The 19,636-nt window shown below is 38.8% G+C and overlaps 1 protein-coding gene across 3 annotated transcripts in view; it reads left to right on the forward strand.

Annotated features, from left to right (window-relative positions):
- The first annotated feature begins 14,366 nt into the window (after nt 1–14,366).
- The window catches only part of khdrbs3 (KH domain containing, RNA binding, signal transduction associated 3), a 105,374-nt gene continuing 100,104 nt past the window's right edge, over nt 14,367–19,636 (forward strand). Inside the window, exon 1 of one of the 3 annotated variants that reach the window (XR_006375285.1) lies at nt 14,367–14,832. Coding sequence is in view for 2 of the 3 variants with exons in the window: in XM_044172362.1 (XP_044028297.1) it covers nt 14,742–14,832 (91 nt within the window). In the remaining variant the exon portion in view is untranslated. The remainder of the gene's footprint in view (nt 14,833–19,636) is intronic. The other 2 variants (XM_044172362.1, XM_044172363.1) reach the window with 2 other exon arrangements.

Here is a 19,636-nt window from a genome sequence, read left to right on the forward strand (position 1 = left end):
CCTACCTGGAAAAGATGATGTGGAGAACTTGTGTCTAGAAACATGCACAGTAGACACTGAAATACATACTGAAACAATGTGGTGGAAAGTATGGAGGTATATTAGCAATATACTGGGTATATCTCCAGTATCATAGTTATGCCATTGCCATTTACCATAGTAAAAATATACCTGAGTATTTTCATTAGTAACCAAGACTTACCTTCACCAAAGAGGTTTAGTTTCCTTGTTCACCATTGTCATATAGTCAAATTTGTGGTAGAGGTATATCCTCTTCACATACCAGTAACTTGTGTCCAAAAACACATTTCATTAAGATAATAGTCATCCAGATACATTTTATGATACTGTACAGTTTAGTCCACATTTGGAATAGACCTTTCCAGCAGCAGATGCTCTGACTTGTCAAACACAGGTGTAACTAATTCCTAACTACTTAATGATGGCTGCAGTGCATTCAGATGTGCTGCCCAGGCAGTCGTATTGTGAATGTTGAGTCACAGCTCAATGTAACAGTGGCATCCTTAATGTTATTAGTTACACCTGTGAGCACACTACTTTACCTTTTTGTGCTACAGGAAATGACACAATATGTGCCTTCATGGATGTCAAACTGTGACTTTGGAAGGCCTCTGCCAATTAAACTGTGAATAGCTCTTCTATTTCCTTTGTGCACTGCATTGCGGGACAGTACTTTACATCAACAGTACACTCAAAAATCTAGTGTTTTTTATGCCTGATGATGTTTGTGAGCAAAAAAATTTGCAAAACCTACTTACAGTACAATCAGTGTGTATGGAACTGGGACAATGTCTGCTGTTAGAAAGACCTATAGCCTGTGTCAACTTTGTGCACTTAGTATTGATCATCCATTACACCACTTGTTAAAACACACTTTATGTATTTGCACTGTAATATATGTTTTTGATCTTGTCCGTTTTTAATTCTCCATAGTTTCTTATATATTTTTATTACATTTAACTCATGTATATGTTTCTGACAAAGGCATCGCCATAAGGATGCTAAAATTGAATTCAGTTGTGTCTGAGCTCTTGAAGGTCTCTCCGTCCATGTTGGCTTAAAAGTTGAGTTAAACGTTCATTTTGACTTTGAAAACTTTGTTGCGATTGTTTCAAAGGTTAAGAATCAACTTTTAAATTTCAATATTTAAATGTTCTTCTTTGGAACCTGTTTCATCTTTCCCTCTATTATATTTCTTTTTATTTTGTTTTTTCAACACCTTCCTGTAAAGCACCTTATAAACTCTGCTTTCATGGTAGTTTGTAAATACTGTTATCATTATACTAATAATAGAGATTATTCAAATGTAATTTAAGGCTGAAAATCAATAATTATTTAGTCCATGCTCATTCATTTAACATTTTAATTCAGACTGACTTTTTTGGTAATTGCAATTTTGCAACAAATAAGTACACAAGTCAAAACAAATATACTGATTTCTTAGCAAAACTGATTTTTTTATTTCTTTAATCCTGCATGTGAGAAAAATCAGCACTTTTCTAAACGATTGTCACTGAATATCAACAGTTTTAATGTATAAAATCTTCATGACTTTTCACATGATGATACATTTCAATAGTAAAACACATTTCCAGTGTAAGTTTCAGGTTCTGATCGTCGACAGAACGCTGTATCCAAACTGTCGAGCAACCTACCGTTACCCTGGGGCTTCAGCCCTTGTTTCGAGCATTCCCACTTTAAAAGATAATTATCATTCTTCAGAATCCCCACCTTTATACCTGCCACTCCGTGCTGCTCCCTGTGTAATAAGCTGCTCTCATCCCTGTGCTGACAAGGATGTTTCCCAGTACCAGCAGACCGCTACACAATCACACACTGGCTGCTTGCTGGTTGCGAGAGAATCGTAGCCAATTATGTCTGCAGCCCTTCCATCTTTTTTTTTTTCTTTCTCTGCAGTTAACAAGATCTAATGGAGGTTTGCTGTAGCAGAGATAGCAGAAACCTTTGTCTCTGTTACTGTATAGCTTTTTTTTCTCTAATTCCTCAACTGCTTTTCGTAAATGAATTGCCTTAATTTATGAATTATCAATGCTTAAATATCAAGCTCAGTTTTGGAATCTATGCATGTTATATTCTACTATTTTATTTGATATTTTTGATATTTCCCATCAAAATTGCACCTCATTCCAGATATCAGATCACTATATGTCCTTTCTGTTTTTAAGTACTGTATCCTTACTTTAGACAGGTTTTCAAGATGAAAGCTCTTCGTTGCCATCTGTAACTGCCTCTGGACATGAAACATATTCATTCCTTGAGAAAAGACATGGAGCTATGAAAAAGACAAGCCTTCTGTTCACTGTGTGATATTTCCTCCTTTTAACTAACCATTGTGCTTGGGGGTATTTCGTTCTCAGTGGTTATTCTATAAATTGTTCTCCTTTATTTTCACTGTCTAGGACTGTAAAACAGTTTGATGTGATAGCTACAGTTGATGTCTCAGTTGTCTAACTTGATTATTCTCCTTAAACAATTTCAAAGAAATATGTGTAGAACACTATGCAAAAATATTTAATAACTAACTTTCAATCATGTTTTTCAAAAAATGTATTACCCCTTTGAGATGGTTTAATTTAATCACAAACAAAAGAGATGGTCCTGAATGCATGCAGTAAATAATAAACCCATACTGTATACATTTGCAATTTAACTTATTTAGCTATCATCATCCTCATTCAAACATCTGTTAATAACAAATATACCTGGAAAGTGAAAGAACACGACTGAAAGTAACATATGCATACAGTAATAATGTATTGAAACATATGATATAAACTCAATTAACTCTTATGACCAAACATTAGTTGTGAGAATAGTAATTGTTTGAAATTTGATTTCAATTTTAATAGAGATCCCAACATTTTTGAAGATACCAAATATCAAGAGATACTGTATGTATAAGATGATGCACAAGACAGAATGTAGAATATAGTTTGATGTTACAGTTCAGCCATAAAAACTGTGGTGTACATACAGATTTAAAGAAACTTAAGGGACATTTTAAGGGGAAAATGAAGATTAGGGGAGTTTAAAGCTGCACTAATCAATATTCTTAAATTAACAATGGATCAAATAACTATAAGTTTTGTGAAAGGTGTCACTTGTAGTGACAAACTCGCAGAGATTTATCACCTGATTCTGCTGTACAGAGCATTAAAGCATATTTCACATCATTGTTTTGGTTTTATGTCCGTAGCTTTACTGTTTTGGTTCAGTCTCATTGCTCTCATCAACCTTTCCAGCAGCAGGCAGCTGTTTTCAGCAAAAAGAAAAACCAACTGCTACCTGCACAACACCATATAACAGACAGTGAGCAACTTGCTGATAAAAGTAGTGCAGTATTTAGCAGCTAAAGGGCCAGATATTTTTCTCAGGAGTTTGTGGAGAAAAGGAGAGGGAATATTGGACTTAAATTCATAAGGTGAACACAAATGCAATTTCGAATGAATGATAATGTTGCATTGTATCTGCCAGATGTGTAACTAAACAACTGTTTGCTAACAAGTTCTCCAGATAAACTTTTTAAGGTCATCATGTGCAAATGTGTGTTTTGAAGAAACTTAAGGGGAAACTGAAGAGTGGAAAGGTTATCTGCACTAAGTAATATTTTTATATTTACAATGAATCCAGGGGCAGACAGCATTCGGCAAGGTATAGGCAACTGCCTAGGGCCCCCAATTTAGAGGGCCTCCTAAAAGATATATATTTATTATGATCATGTAGATATTAACTATATTATGTTATATATGAAATAACTTACAAAATGCCCTCAAATTGCTCCATTTATCCATTTCAATGTGCCACCTCCCAGCTCCCATCAGATTAATGCACTGTTCCATCACTAGACGAGCCACTGCAACCGCTGAGCACCACTCAGTTGTTGCTACAGACGCTGAAACGCTGATGTTTAATCCTCGAGGTAACGCGTTATTGTACAGCGCATCAAAAACTGAAACAGAGTTATAACTGTGGATATTCCAAAAGAAAAAGCTAGAGGGAAAGTAAAGCCTTTATGAAAACAGATTACAATAATGATAATAAAAAAGAAAACTGCATTCAAGAAAGCGGAAGATGCAAGAAAGTAACTAAGTCCATTTACTCAAGTATTATGCTTGAGTACAGTTATGAGGTGCAAGAATTTTTACTTGAATATTTCCACCACAGAGGGAAACATCTACTCCAATCTGACAGCTTGACACAAAATATATGATAAACAAATAATGCATTATTATATGATGCATTATTATGAATTCAACTACCCAGCAGAATATAAAGCAGTTACAGATTAGATTTGGACTTTATTTAAAATGCCACCTTGGAAAGGCTGTAGTCAGTAAATGTAAGTACAATTTGCTGATTGCACTTTACTTTTGCTTAAGTAAAATTTGCCTTTAACAGAGTATTTTTACAGTGTGGTATTAATAGTTTTACTTAATTAAAATATCTGAGTGCTTCTTCTACAACCTGCCAATACAGTGCCAACATTGTAAATTAGTTAAAGGGTGAAAATAAGGCCCGAAGGAGGCCCCATGCTTGAGTTTGCCAAGGGCCCCCAAATCACTAAATCTACCCCTGAATGGATCAAATAACTACCTGTAATGTGAAGTCTTGCTTGTAGTGCTGATCCCACAGAGAATTATCACCTGACTCTGCAGTTCCCCTCAGCTCTATGAAGCGTTTGAGTGTTTTTCAGCTCAGTGTTTTGTTTTTTTTGGCCCACGACTTTACTGTTTTTGTTCACTCTCGCTGCTGTCTAAATCAATTATTGTTCCTTTAAGGTTTGTAACAGGCTGGACTTTGTTTACTATATTTAATTTCTTTTTACCAATTCATCTCTAGTATACATAAATAATTACAAGCACCCAGTTCTGCCACATGGATTTCCAGCTTACTGACCTCCAATTGGGAAAGGTGAAACCCGGTGATAAAAATGAATGAAAGCAAAACATTTAAACAATGTATATTTTTAGTGGATGCTCTGTAACTTGAGACACTTAAACATATGAATTCCTCTTACTTTGGTGCTGCTGAATAATGAATTGAGAAATGATTTTCCTTCCCCTGAAATGAGTATACTGTATAGTATTACAAACAAAGCTCTTCAAGTGTTATCATCTTTACTTTTACAGGACATTTTACAGTAAGTGACTCTTTTATCCAGACATGCTTCCAGTGAGAGAACAACTTAGCTTTTGATGGATATTGACATTCATGGAGATCGAAACATGTGACCTTCCTGTAACCTCTCTGTTACAGGATGAACTCTTGAACCACTAGGTCGGCCTGCCACTTAAGGAAACCTTCGTGGTGAATATTGCAATCCATATTAGGCCCCTAGTGAGGTTTTTCTGCCTTTACAATTCGTTTTTTCCACATACTTACATTTTCCAGGGGATTTACCTTAGAGTAGAGGAGGTGTAGTAAATTCTCTGATAAACAGTCTTTGTTTTTTTTATTTCCTCTTCAGGATTCAAACTTTGCACAGAGAGAAATGGGCAAAACTTGTCTTGTTTGTACATCTCACCCCAGAATGAAAAGTATGCCCTTTACTTGCTTGTCTTAGGTTGATGAAGCAGCGCAGGTACGATATGAAGGGAGATAGAGGATTTGGCGAAAAGCAGTCTTCTTCATCCCCACAGATCAGTTGTCTAGACTGGGTAGGTAAATCCTCTGCTCAGGCCCTTCCTCTCGCTGCTTTCAGAACCGTCTTTGATCCACGATCAAGGCTCACACAACTACGAAGAGGTGAGGCGGCTGTGGCTCAGGAAGGAGAGCAGGTCACAGGGTTGGTGTTTCGATCCCCAGATCCTTCTGTCCACATGTGTCCTTGTTGCTCCCGATGGTCAGGCCAGCATCTTGCATTATAGCATGTTGCCATCGGTGTGCGAGTATGTGTGTGAATGAGAGGCAAATTGTAAAGTGGTTTGGATAAAAGCGCTATATAAATGCAGCCATTTACCATTTAGAAGGATAACTAGTTCAGTTTCCTCTTTCCATCTTCCTTCCCTTTATATTCTTTTGGACATTACTTTCTTCCATTAAACACACACAAAAATAAACCAGTTCATACTCTCAGCACTGTTTTTCACATTTGGTTTCATAATGTTTGTTTTTAACAGTGAAATACGTATTTCACATGTAATCATATAGTACTTTGACTTAACATGTGCATTTTCTTTCCATTTTGTCTGTGAAAGTGGAGCTCAGCATCTAAATATGCTCCTCAGATGCTTTTGGGCAGTTCATTCCTTAATGTAGGATGTCACAGGTCTGTAATGCTCCATTAACAACTGACTTGATCATTTAAAAGGGATGATAGTGAGAGCACACATGTTGGATTTCTGGGCATATGGGTACTGTTCTGAGAAATAAATCTCAATTAAAGTCAGTGTGTGAGATGCTCTTTCTATATTTTGTCTCCATCTTTGTCAATCTATCAATGACAGATGTCTATTTTCATTGATTTCTGGTGATTTTTTTTCCTCTTCTTTTTCTGTTCAGCCACGGCACCTGGTACCTTACAGTTCCTGTTCACACTTGCTGTGGACAAAACATATCAGACAAGATCATCATGCAGTCAACTGTGGAAAACTCACCCTTTAAAAACCCTACAAACCAAATCCAGACTTGGTCTGTTTTTACCAAGCTGTTTTTAATTAGTGAGATATCAATTGATAATAAATTGAAAACCAGCATTGAACAAAACAAATGCAACCAAAAAGTTTTCTTTTATAAAAAATTAAATATCATTGTGACTTGCAGCCAAAAATGGCAAAATGAGATCTAATTGTATAGCTTTTATGGCCCACAAGTGTTTGTTTGGTTCAGTCTCATCGCTCTCATCAACCTCATTTCCAGACAGACAGAAATTTCCTGAATTTACTGAAGCATTTATGGCTGGAACATGATTTGGCTAAAGAACCATATATTTCGCTCCGGAGTTGTTGAAGACCAAAACAGAGCTAAAAGAAGAGTGAATATTGCCCTTACATTTGTCAGGTGGCCAAAAATCAGACACAACATGAATGCTAATGTTGCTCTGCATCTTCTGGTTGTGTAAATAGGTCACTGTTTGCTAATATGTTAGCCATATCAACTTTAAAAGGTGATGATAGGTCAGTGTTGTCTTTACAGCTGGTTGTGCTGCCCCCAAGTGGCCAAAAATTGATTCCTGAAGGTTTAAAGATTTGTGTGTGTCTATTTAAGAGTCATGGGAGGTGATATTGTTTAGGGAAAATCAGCTGTCTCTTTTACATTCCAATGGTCAAACAGCTTTGGGCCTAATTTTTCAACATTGTACCCTTTTTAGCCTAGATTCTCACAGCTGCATTGAAATGACATTAATATAATCTTATATATTTAAAGAAAGCATGCCGGGGATGGGGTGCTCATGATGAGATTTCATCTAACCATTATGAGCATTTGCTAATTAAGGCAAGCAGAGAAAGGCTCAAGGACTCAGGCTACCTGAACACAACAGGAGGGTTAATCCATGCAAAGCGACATTTAGAGAATATTGGAGAATATTGAGAAGAGCCTGGGGCTGTGTGGTTGTTGCTGATGCTATCATCATCATTGTTCTCGAGCTTAATCGCTGTGGCTAATGACAGGAAATGAAATCACCCACTGAAGACCAACACGCTTCCCACAGAATAATTACTGCTGTTGACCTTGTGCCTCTCTCTGATATGTAAGAGCACTATGATAACTCTCACCAAACACTTAGTCACTTCATATTATGGACTACTTCAGGCTTCTCTAGCTACAGAGCTCTTACTAATTACAGACAAACAAAAAAAAGCAAACGTCACTGAATTCATGTTCAAGTATTTGTGGCCACTGTTAGAAATGAAAGGATCAGTCTGATAAAACCCTGGGGACATCAGGCACTGTTTCTTACATTGACTATCATTATCTGTTCTCTTCTGTTCTTTAGAAGAGTAAAACAAAACATTTGTGCTGGCAGTGTGATAGTCTACAAAGCCTGATGGAACATGTCATTGTATTCAGAATCAGAATCAGAATCAGAATCAGAAATACTTTACTGATCCCCGAGGGGAAACTCTTTTGTTACAGCAACTCACTGTCACGTCAGTGCACACAGGAACAGAAGTACTAAGCAAAAAATATAACACTCTATAATACAGGTAAGATAAATTAAGTACCAAGTGAGTATAAGTATAAATTAAAATAAGTGTGAAGTACAAAGTGGGTTTACCGGTTGATGATAATAATACAGTATAAAGTAATAGTGCATGAACTGACAAGTGTAGCTTATTAAGATTATAATGAGATGGAGGATATTGCACAGCAGTAATAGAGTATGAATAAATATCAATAAATTAAACTGAAAACAGAGTATAATGTACAGCAGTATTAACACAGAATATTGCACAGTTATGTCAAGTATTGCAGTGATGTTAATGGTCTAATGTCCAGTTTAGTGACCTAGGGTCATACAGACTAACCCTTAGAGAGAGGAGTTAAAGAGTTTGATGGCCACAGGCAGGAATGACTTCCTGTGGCGCTCTGTGGTGCATTTTGGGGGGATGAGTCTTTCGCTGAAGGTACTCCTTTGTTTGACCAGCACGTCATGGAGTGGGTGGGAGACACTGTCCAAGATGGCATGTAGTTTGGCCAGCATCCTCCTCTCTGACACCACCTCCAGAGAGTCCAGCTCCTCCCCCACAATGTCACCGGCCTTACGGATCAGTTTGATGAGCCTGTTAGCGTCCACTACCCTCAACCTGCTGCCCCAACATGCAACAGCATAAAGGATAGCACTGGCCACCACAGACTCATAAAAGATCCTCAGCATTGTCCGGCAGATGTTGAAGGACCTCAGCCTCCTCAGAAAATAGAGGCGGCTCTGGCCCTTCCTGTAAAGAGCTTGAGTGTTCTTAGCCCAGTCCAGTTTATTGTCCATGTGTACTCCCAGGTACTTGTAATCCTCTACAATGTCCACACTGACCCCCTGGATGGAAACCGGGGTCACTGGTGCCTTGGCCCTTTGAAGATCTATAACCAGCTCCTTAGACTTTGTCGCATTGAGCTGCAGATGGTTCTGCTCACACCATGAGACAAAGTTCCCCACCACAGCCCTGTACTCAGTCTCATCCCACCACAGCAGAGTCATCAGAAAACTTCTGAATGTGGCAGGACTCTGTGTGGTAGCTGAAGTCCGTGGTTTAGATGGTGAAAAGGAAGGGAGAGAGGACATTCATATTTCTGAATTCCCTTGCATTTATTCAGTTATCGATTGCGCTTTTATGTTACTTGTCATCATTTTCATTGTTACAAAGCAGTGTGTAGATTAGTGTTTCACTGCAATTTCACTTAACTTGTTTTTTTCTATGTATTTGCCTGTTATAGAACACTGTTCCACAGATGTGCACATCATTTGGACACACAATGACATCCAAGTACACTCATATAACTTACATATACTTTATATACCAATATATACATACACACGTTTCATATTGTTTGGACTTGCATGTGAAAATAACAAAATAAAAAGGTCCACTCAAGGTCCACTTGCTAGCTTTTCTGGAGTTTTTAACAAACCTATCAATAAAAGAATACCCGTACAGACAGTCTCGCATGCTGTTGACTTAAAAATGCAAAAATGTCACTGCGCCAGGCTGAAAAGTCCCACACATAATCGGATTAATTACTGCTACAATTGCTGCTATCTATAACTTCATGTACAACATACAGCCATAATGGTATCAATCTTCTCATCTAACTCTTGGTAAGAAAGCTAATAGTGTGTTTCCCAAAATGTCAAACTATTCCTGTGAAGGTAAAACTATGATCCAAACCAGAGTAAAGTAATCCCATTTTAACCCTGTTTATCTGATAAAAGTCAAATCTTGACAGCACCCTTTACACTGTGGAAGCTTTGGCTGCGGCTCCAACCCCAGGTTTGTTAGGGTGGGTGATGCTCTGTGTGTGTGTGTGTGTGTGTGTGTGTGTGTGTGTGTGTGTGTGTGGCTCGACCTTGGGAGCACTGGATGCCATTGATTTGTTTACCTGTGCGCTACTGACAGTTTCTCATTAGGTTTCTTTTGCACAACACTTCCAGGAGAGGAGACCAGAGTCTGCACTTCACAGCCGGCGATGCGTGATCAATGTACCTGATAGATTGGTGCTGGCAATATAATTCTGTTGAATGGCTGTTTAATGGATGTGAGCGCTCCATTTAGTAGCCACAATAAGGTGCCTTTTGTGACTGAAGCAGCATTGTGGGGCTGTATGAGGAGGAAAACAATATCTTGAAAGAAGGGCTTTGTTAAAATTACTTTGGAAGACAAGAGACACTGTGGGAGAAATTGTGTTTTATTCCACTGTTATTGGAGAGTATTGAAAGTATTTGCAAAGTATAAGCAACGCAATTTAGCATCATTAAGGGTTTTTGGTATTATTCTTTAAAATAGTGTGCATGCAGTTTGTAGAACATTTTAAACACAAGTAAACATAGGATAAATAAAGAAATAAGGGCAACAAAATGACTAAAAACAATTTCATCTGTATTTGGGGACCTCTTATAATTCTCTTCTCATTTTATTGTGACCCATTAACACTATTTTCTCTAAATGCCTCAAATGTTGGATAAACACAGGACCTCTGGATCTCTGTAATGATGCTTTTACCAACAGAGCTGCACAGTATACATTGGGGCTGCTGATAAATTAAACAAACTGCAGCATTTACAGCTAAGCTTTATGAAAATTAGCTAGTCTCTAACTGTCTAGCACCAATAGTGTTTTATTTCAAACCTCTTTTCCAATAGGATTCCACTTATGGAAAAGCTCCAAAAAAAGCCTTATTTTCTCATACGAACTCCTCATGTCTTTCTTAAATAATTTGACATGGTCACAAGGAGGCAGTGTTGCCACTCTCCCAGCAATCCTTCTGCCACCACCGAAATGTGGTGATGGAAGGAATCCACTTATTTAAGGTGTTAAAAGTGCTCCTGATTTGCCACTGTAATCCTGTCCATTTCACAGGGCCAAAAGAAAGTGGAAACACAGTGAAGCCTCCTCGCTCTGGAATCCCAGTTCATGTTCTCTCTGTGACACGAAGTGACACAGCAATCAGCTTGCGGACACATCAAGGTCTAATTACTCCTCAGGTGACAAGATCCCCACGACATCCTCTCACTGAAATGGGATTTTATGAAGATTGAAGGCTGACAAGACAAGTGTTTCTATTTAAATCAGTTAGGATTTACATCAAGTCACTGGGAAGAAGACGGCAGCCCTGATTAGATCCCTGCCTCTTGTTAAGAGAGGGGGAAACATCGAATGCAGAAGTGTGCAGACATAATAGTATGGGTGTATGTACCATATATGACACCCTGGGGCGCTGCACAGGCTGTCTAGTTCTAGGTGGAGTCAACATCATATTTAGTGGGCTGGGACAGGCTGAGGGGCGAGAAAGGGGGCAGCCACTCTCTAATGATCAAAATAACACTTTGTCACGGTAATAGCCCACTGTTCTTCATTCTTTACACCCACCTGACAGAACATTTCTCATAGCTTTGTTTACACCAATGCTGCTGCCCTTGTGGTCGACTGTGACATATATAAAAATGTTGCCCCATAAACCATGATTATTTTCATTGCAATTGATGTATTGCAATCACTTAGCGAATTCCCTTTGAAAACAAGCGTCTTTAGGAAGACATATAGGCCTGCAACTTTGATTCAAACATCAATGACAATGTGAGGCTTTGTTTATGAAGACGGGGAGCAACAGATGGCAAGCATATCTATAAATAAGTCGCTCTTCTGAATAGGAGATTAGTGCATTTGAGCCGGTTTTTAATGGTCTCTGGGAGAGAGATTAAAAAGTAAGCTGATTCATAATGCGTTTTTCTTTGCGGTGAATCACTCATAAACAAGAGTCTGGAAAGAATCTGTGGACAAAAATCTCCAACATGCTTACGACAGGAAGTTATATGAATAAGTAGAAGTCAAACATGACACATGTCTTCTCTGCATGGCTGCAGTTTTGTGAATCTTACAATGTTACCAGATGCATATTTCCACCCATTTATTTTCCATGCACACCATTTATATATATATATATATATATATTTATATATAAAATCATCATTAATGCCCGCAGCGGTTATTCCAGAGCACACGTCAAGCCACAAAAGCAAAATAACCAATAGCACATTCCAAAGTTCATGAGGCGATATAACATTAATAAATATACATAAACTCATCATGGTTTTAGCCTCTGGGTCACATTTTCTCCAAGTTATTGAAATAGAATGGAGGAAAAAAAACCTCAATTATATAACCAGAGCTGATCAGCCTACAGATAGCCGCCCACCTGAGGCTACCTCGGCATCCTCCACAAATATTGACAGAATTCTTATCTTTTTTCTACATTTTCTAACAAACACGAACACCCTAAATTCCTCACAAAGACACTTTTGCATTCATTGTATGATTCCAGGAACAGTAAGGCTCAGGATGTCTGATAAAGCGGATTTGTGGCTGTATCTTTAGATATCTGCCGTCTGGATAAACTCTACATCTGTCTTTTAATGTCACTAGTGTCGGTGTCTGTTCTCTGTTACAAAACTGACTCACCAAGTTTGGCTTTAACAATGACCAGGGCTTTATGTGGTTGTATTTTCTGAACAACAGCGTTTTCTTATTTAATGAATTCATAAACACGCCCGGGAGAAAAGCATGCTTGACCTATGAGAAGGTGAATGGATTTTCTGAGAACAATTGACAGGTAACAAGTAAAAGCGCCCTAAGGAGTCATGCAGTATAATCAATTGCTTAAATGAGTAAGGAAGACAATTATGTAGCCTCCTGAGATGTTCCTTTAACTGTACTGACCAATTTGAAATACAACAGGTCAACTGATATATTTACATATAATGATATATTTTCACATATGTTTCCTCTGGGTGGATCTGTCAGCAATTCTCAGATGTCATCTGTATGCCTTCACTTTGTATTTATATGTCTAATGTAATTATCTGTGAGAAAACTCTGGAAAAGAAATATGTAGACTAGGTTTTGCCCTAAAACAATCTCTATAGTGACTCAGTATGTGTCTGTCTCACTCATAAAGGAGTTTATAGATATCATGGTATTTCCCCTCTCCCATGGTAGTACATATACAGTATAGTGTTCCTGAAACCATGGTGGTGTCTGCATTACCAGTATGTCTTTTTAAAATTCTTACTGTAAGGCTGAGACCAATGTTAACCGAAAAGATGTTTGATTAAAAAAAAAATGCTTATTTGGATCTATCAAATTATAATAAACTATTTTAAAGGTATATGATGAATAATTGTCCTGGGCTTATCTCACCCATAAAAATACATGCTTCTAAAATAAATGCATTTACATCCATCTGCCTTGACATTTTGGGATTATTTAGGGGCAGATGAATGTGCAGAAATGTATCCTAATTTGCTTTATTTTGGTTGTATGATTTTTATCTTTTGTTTTTGCACAGCAAAGTTCATGCAGGTTTGTTTAGAAAATATGTCCCATGTCACATCAGTGGAGATTGAAGACGAATGGACCCTTTAAAGATGAAAAATAATAACTTTTAACTCTTAACCAAGAAGGCTGGATTCCCAGTCTGGCAAAGTGGGCAAAAGCCCCAGATTCACTGTGTGTCAGTTGCTTTTTGGTAATTTGATTCCCAAATTTGTTTGGTAATATCAAACGGAGTTTGATTATTACCTGGTGTTGTTGTCCTGTTTTTTAGAGGGGCTCTGTGTCAAAATGTAATTTAGTTTTTATTATGCTCGCATCCTGCGTAAATAGGACAATATAGGAGTACTGGTTGGTTTCTCTTTGTGCTAAAGAGGATGAAGCTACCATACTGCATCTGGCTCACTATCACATCTGTGTTGCAGTTGGTCATTGAATCAGTTTGTCCTCAGTTCTATTCTTATGAACAGGTGTGGAGGTTTTGGCGAATAATGTAAATGGTGAAATCATGCAAATAGGTTTCAGCTTTTCATCCAAAGCAAATTTTCGTCTTAAGTCTGATTGTTGTGTGTATCTTCAAAAAGACAGGGAGCTACAGTGGGATGAGCTGCTATAGAGATACTGTGTGTAGGCTATTATTACACACAAGCAAACAGGCTTTGTTAGTTTTAATGGTGGTTTTATATCAGATGCAGGCACTTTGCCCTAGCTCAGTGTTTCTGATTAGCCGCCCCTGTTCATGGTGAGTTTATTATAATTATATGGTAATAGCGGGACTCAGCACCGCGGACAGCTCCGGCGTGTCGCTCCGCCCCTTCCACCGGCTGCGTGTCTCGCGCGGCGACCAATAGCTGCCGCTACCTCAGTCAAGCACTGGATACAACAGCGTGGGCTTCAAAGAGCCAGTCCACCCAGAGAAGAGAGGGAACCTCACTCCGGCTGTGATGCGTAGCGGAGCTCTGCTGGCTGAACAACACTTCTATGGGATAAAACCTCCCGGTCACATTTAACCGCTTATTGTGTGTGTGTGTGTGTGTGGCGCGAGGACGGAGACATGCTCTTGTAGCGCGAGCGCGAACGACATTATCGCCCGCGTTTTTGCTTCACAAAAATATTTGGAGCTAACTTGGAGCCGTTTGGACGTTGAGCAAGTTTTGTTTTTTTATTAACTTGAATTACATTTGAGTCGTTTACTTGGAGCCCAAAGCCCAGGAAGAGATGGAGAGCGAAAAGTACTTGCCGGAGCTTATGGCAGAGAAGGACACGCTGGATCCGTCTTTTCAGCACTCCCTGCGGCTACTGGATCAAGGTAAAGTCCGTGGTTAAATACTGAAGTAAACAGTTTAGCTGTGTGAAAACAGAGTCAATACCATACTGTTCAGGTTTATCGCTTAGTGTGGGGCTGCAGGCTACATGACTCCACCAGCCCGCCTACTTCAAGTTATAAATAAGAGGTTTGTGGGTCTACTTACAATTTCCTGTTTGGTCACACTAAAATAGCGAGGTCCTTTTAGCATCATGGCTGTTATGCCAAATTGTTATGCAGCAAAGGTGCCATAGTCAGCGTTCTGTGTAGAAATCAGTAAACAGGGGCAGCTTTGACTGAAGAGTGCACCTGCTTCAATACTCAGCCCAGAGGTTAACAAACTTTTAATTTGAATTGGACAAGCATTGGTACATAAGACCATAAATGATGACATTTCTACCATTGGCACCTCTAAAGGAGGTTTTTGTTGCTGGCACAAAGCTGGAAAAGGTTGCTGAAGGTAAGTGATGACAAAGTGAATCTTTGTACAGAAAATGCACCCATTTTAGATGGCATAACATAAAATTATAGCCAGCAGTGGGAGCAGCAGGGAAACACTAAAACCACTTGACATCCCACTTTGCAGGCTGCAGTCATCTCTGTCCCATGCAGACATGTGTAAGCTGTGGTGCAAGTGGTGGAATAATCACACTCTTATTCAAATGTACATGTGTTTCCTCCTTTGAAGACGTGGACGTGACTGAAATGGAATTTTGAACGGATGGAGCAGCAGCAGACACTTTAATTAATCCGTTGCACAGCCTTCTGCTTTGAAGCTGTCGGAATTTTGCAAACACTTCCTCAGACGCAGCCCCGTGGAGCTCCTCATGTGGGAAGTGCGCTCTTATAGCATTCAAGTGCATCCTTCAAGTACCACTCATTGGCTTTGTCTAGAGTCTAGCAGACTGTTGTTGGCATTAAAGGTAACAGACAAGGAGCACTAGTCTGTAAACAGTCCTGCTGCACTGTAACTAATTCTATTGAACCCCCAGATGCAGCTGCTGCACCAAGCTGTTTTTATTCAGACAGCCATGTCCTTTCTAGTTGCTGCTCCCCAAACTTGGGGCCTCAAGAGGTCCTTAAAAGGGTTCCAAAGGGGCCCCAGCAAAGTGAAGCATGATTTAATTTTAATGTTGTTTACTTGCTGGAGTTTCCCAAAGTGACAAACAGAATGACTTCTTGATATACTGTCACCTTCTGAAACTACGGTATGAATATACAGTTACTTGCAACTAATGTTTTTTTTCATTATTGATTAGTCTGCTAATTATTTTCTCAATTAATTGATTAACCCTGAAGTCCTGTCAGAAAACTGTGAATATATGTGATGTCTTCAAACTGCTTGTTTGCCCAAAGATATTCAGTTTACAAAAATATAAAAAAAGAGAAAAGCAGCAAATCCTCACCTGTTAAGCTTGCACTAGGACATATTTGGCATTTTTGCTTGAAAAATACTTTAAAGATGAATCGAGTATGAAAATAGCTGCTGATTAATTTACTGTCCATCGACTAATCGATTAATTGTGGACTGAATAATTTTGTCTCTAAGTTACTTTCTCAAATTACCATGAATGCTAAAATCTTCCTCTTTGATATAATCAGATTTAATCATATTAAATTATTGGGTTCTGTCATCACTTTAATTGCATTTTGGAATTGTTGGGAGTTTCTAACATGATAGAATTTGGTGCTCCTGCTATGTCCTTAGATAGTCTAGAAAGTAATTGTAATGTGCTGGTTTTAAAAAAAAGGCACATTCCTCACTGTAGTGTAGAGAATGAAATATGTAAGAACCATTGATTCCAATTTAACCTTCATACAGTATATTATCGCCTTTTAATATGGTGATGTGTAACATTAAATACCTCTATACTTATAGAGTGTCTTCTATTCATTCATTGTATGTTGGAGTAATGGATGTAATGGCCTTGACAATATCAGTTGCAGATTGGAGCCTTGTTTGAAAGAACAGACTTAATGCATTATTATATATTATATATTAATACTATATATATATATATATATATATATATATATATATATATATAAATTATATGCAAAATTTAATGTGAGCTGATTCACGTACATTAAGGTAAATTCATTCCAGTTCGTGAGGAAGATAAGGCTGTGTTTTGCTCAGCACTTTTTGTTATCGGCTGGTTTCGTTACTCAAATCTGGGTTAGTCCTTTTTTTTTTCTTCTAAGAACACATATTCCTCTCACCAACAGAAAGACCGGAGCACTGAATACTTATTGCCAGACACTTACCAACCACTTCCTCGACAGAGTCTCTCTTAAAGTCATTTATCCACACTACAGGTCGTCTGCAGAGTTGTAGCAAATATTGGCCAATTCCCAAAATTGAATAAAAAAGATGTAATATGTATGAGCCAAGCAAAAAAAACCAAAACAATTTTAGAGTGAATGTTCACCCTGTGTTTTACATTCAAATAGTTTTACCTAACAGAAGTTCTTGGAATAACAGCTCCAATAAAGTTAGTTTGTGATATTTCTAGTGAGGGCAAAGATTGCAGTTGGACACCATCGCAAGCGGCAGAATTAATCCGTGACATTTTATGAAGTAAGCAGAACTCTTCGGTGCACAAAATTTTGGCCGAAACAGTCTGCTGCAACTCCAAAACTGTAAATACTGTTATCTCTCTCTTACACAACAGATGGAACATGATGCAGCTTAATAGAGCACTTCTTCTGCCATCTTGCTGATGAGTTCTGGACTTGATTATGCAATTGGCAGGGGAAGCAAGGAACAGAGCTAGAGTAACTAGAGTTACTGCATGCAAGTGGCGAATATGAGATTACTGCAGGTCTGGAGAGACTTCCATTCAGGAGAAATTAGGGGGAGCATTGTGTTCGAAGCTCGGGGACAGGGCGGGCTGCTTTGATAAGTTTGGGCCATTCGCAGAGCTCTTCTCCCAAAAGGACCATATCTCTGCCCCCGTGACAAGCCTCATACAGTCAGCAGCAGACACTTAGAGCTGGAGAAATATCTTAAGCCAAAATAAGAGACAAGCAGGAATGAAAAACCCTTAGCAGCATACTAATGCAGGAAACACCTCGGGTGGCATGAAGAGCATCTGTTATTTACATTAAATCAGTGCGACCCTGCAGGGCCGCTTTGGTGACTCTAGTTAACCTCGAGCCGATTGCTGGCCCTCGTGGCGGCAACGTCTCATTCGAATGTCTGCCCTAACAACTTTTGATGGTACTTTCTGTGCCTACCATGGTGGTCACCATGGTAGGGTAACAGGGAATCAGGGTCTCAAGGGCTGCAAGTAACACTGATTTACAATATTTATTTATCTTTTTTTGTGTGTGAAAGTTGACTATTATGTTTTTTTTCTGCTAAAATACATAACTTTAGGGCTGTGACTTTATCATATGAAATTCTGATTCCCATTCTCACATGGGAAAAAATTTATAGTCGATCTGACCAATAGCCTGACGCTGTTGCCCTCAGTAAACTAGGCTATTGTTGTCGTCTTGGCTAATGTAAAATGGAGCAAACTAGCACTAGCAAGCCGTGCTAGCAAGTCATGACACCAAAGAGTCTGAGAAGTAATATAAAATAATAGTAAAATTTGTAAAATGCAGCTGCCTTACAGTAACGTTAGCTTGTCAAGTGAGGCAGCGGAGGCACTGCAAATGAACTGAATAACACTAATTCTAGAACGTGTTTTCGGATTAGGCTACGTAGGTTGTGTCTGAATTAATTCGAACTTGATTTTTTGAAAAAGTGACAGCCCTAGTCTACTTACTGGCTTGACCTGGTCATGACTGGTGTGCGTTGTGGTTGAAATCCAGTACTGTAAGCGTACCCCAAGTCAAAATTCATTTTTCTTTTTCTAACTATTTTTTTGATCAATCAATTCGATAAAGTGTAAAAAAAAAAAAAAAAAAAGCCTGTCAGAATTTCAGGCAGAGCCCAGGTTGATGTCTTCAAATAGCTTGTTTTGTCTCATACACAGCTCAAAATGCAAAAATATTCCCTATAAAATTATATAAAACAAAGAAAAGCATATTTGACTAATGACTTAAATGATTAAGCGATTGTCAGATTGTCAGCCCACTCTGAATGTTTCTGCACCTCTAGCCCAGTTTGGACTTTGTAACCTCTGTGCTGCGCATATCTAGTGCTTTTTAATTGGATATTCCACAGCAGGAGACCCAGCACAATGTTTGCATTACATTAACAGCCTCAGCTAGTTTACCCACAAAGAAAAACAACAAAAAAAACATTCATTTTCTGCACAGATTGAGCAGGTGTGGGTATCCTTATTTCAGACATGATGCCCCATTGCTAATTCATACATTTCCATCTCATCAACAGAACAGAGGCATATTTTTAGCCATGCTTGAGTCTTGCCCTGAGTGAGAGCAGTTCCTGGGTTAGAATGCCCAGAAGTGAACATAAATAAGTTTTGGCATAGGATCAAAGGCAGAGATATCGTTTTGTTGGGGAAACAGTGCTTGATAGTGATAATGATCTGTGGATCTGCGGCTGGCCGACACGCTGAGCCACACAGTGCGGTGGAGGCGCAGCCACAGCTCTGAGTCTGTCTGAGGCCGAGAGCTGACTGGTGATTTGACCCGCAGATGTAGTGAACTTGCAAGTGAACTGTAGAGGGCAGATGGGGGAGCTTCAGCAACCCGCTTTGCATTCAGACAAGCAGTGGACGGCTGCTGAGCAGTGCTATGGCAAAAGGTGTTTGCAGAGCTCTGGCTCTGCTTTGCTCCAGCTCCCACTGGAATCTAGGGACGAAATGTAGGCCAGGACTAACACAGGCAG

Source organism: Siniperca chuatsi, linkage group LG17, assembly GCF_020085105.1.
Source record: "Siniperca chuatsi isolate FFG_IHB_CAS linkage group LG17, ASM2008510v1, whole genome shotgun sequence".
NCBI lineage: Eukaryota > Metazoa > Chordata > Actinopteri > Centrarchiformes > Sinipercidae > Siniperca > Siniperca chuatsi.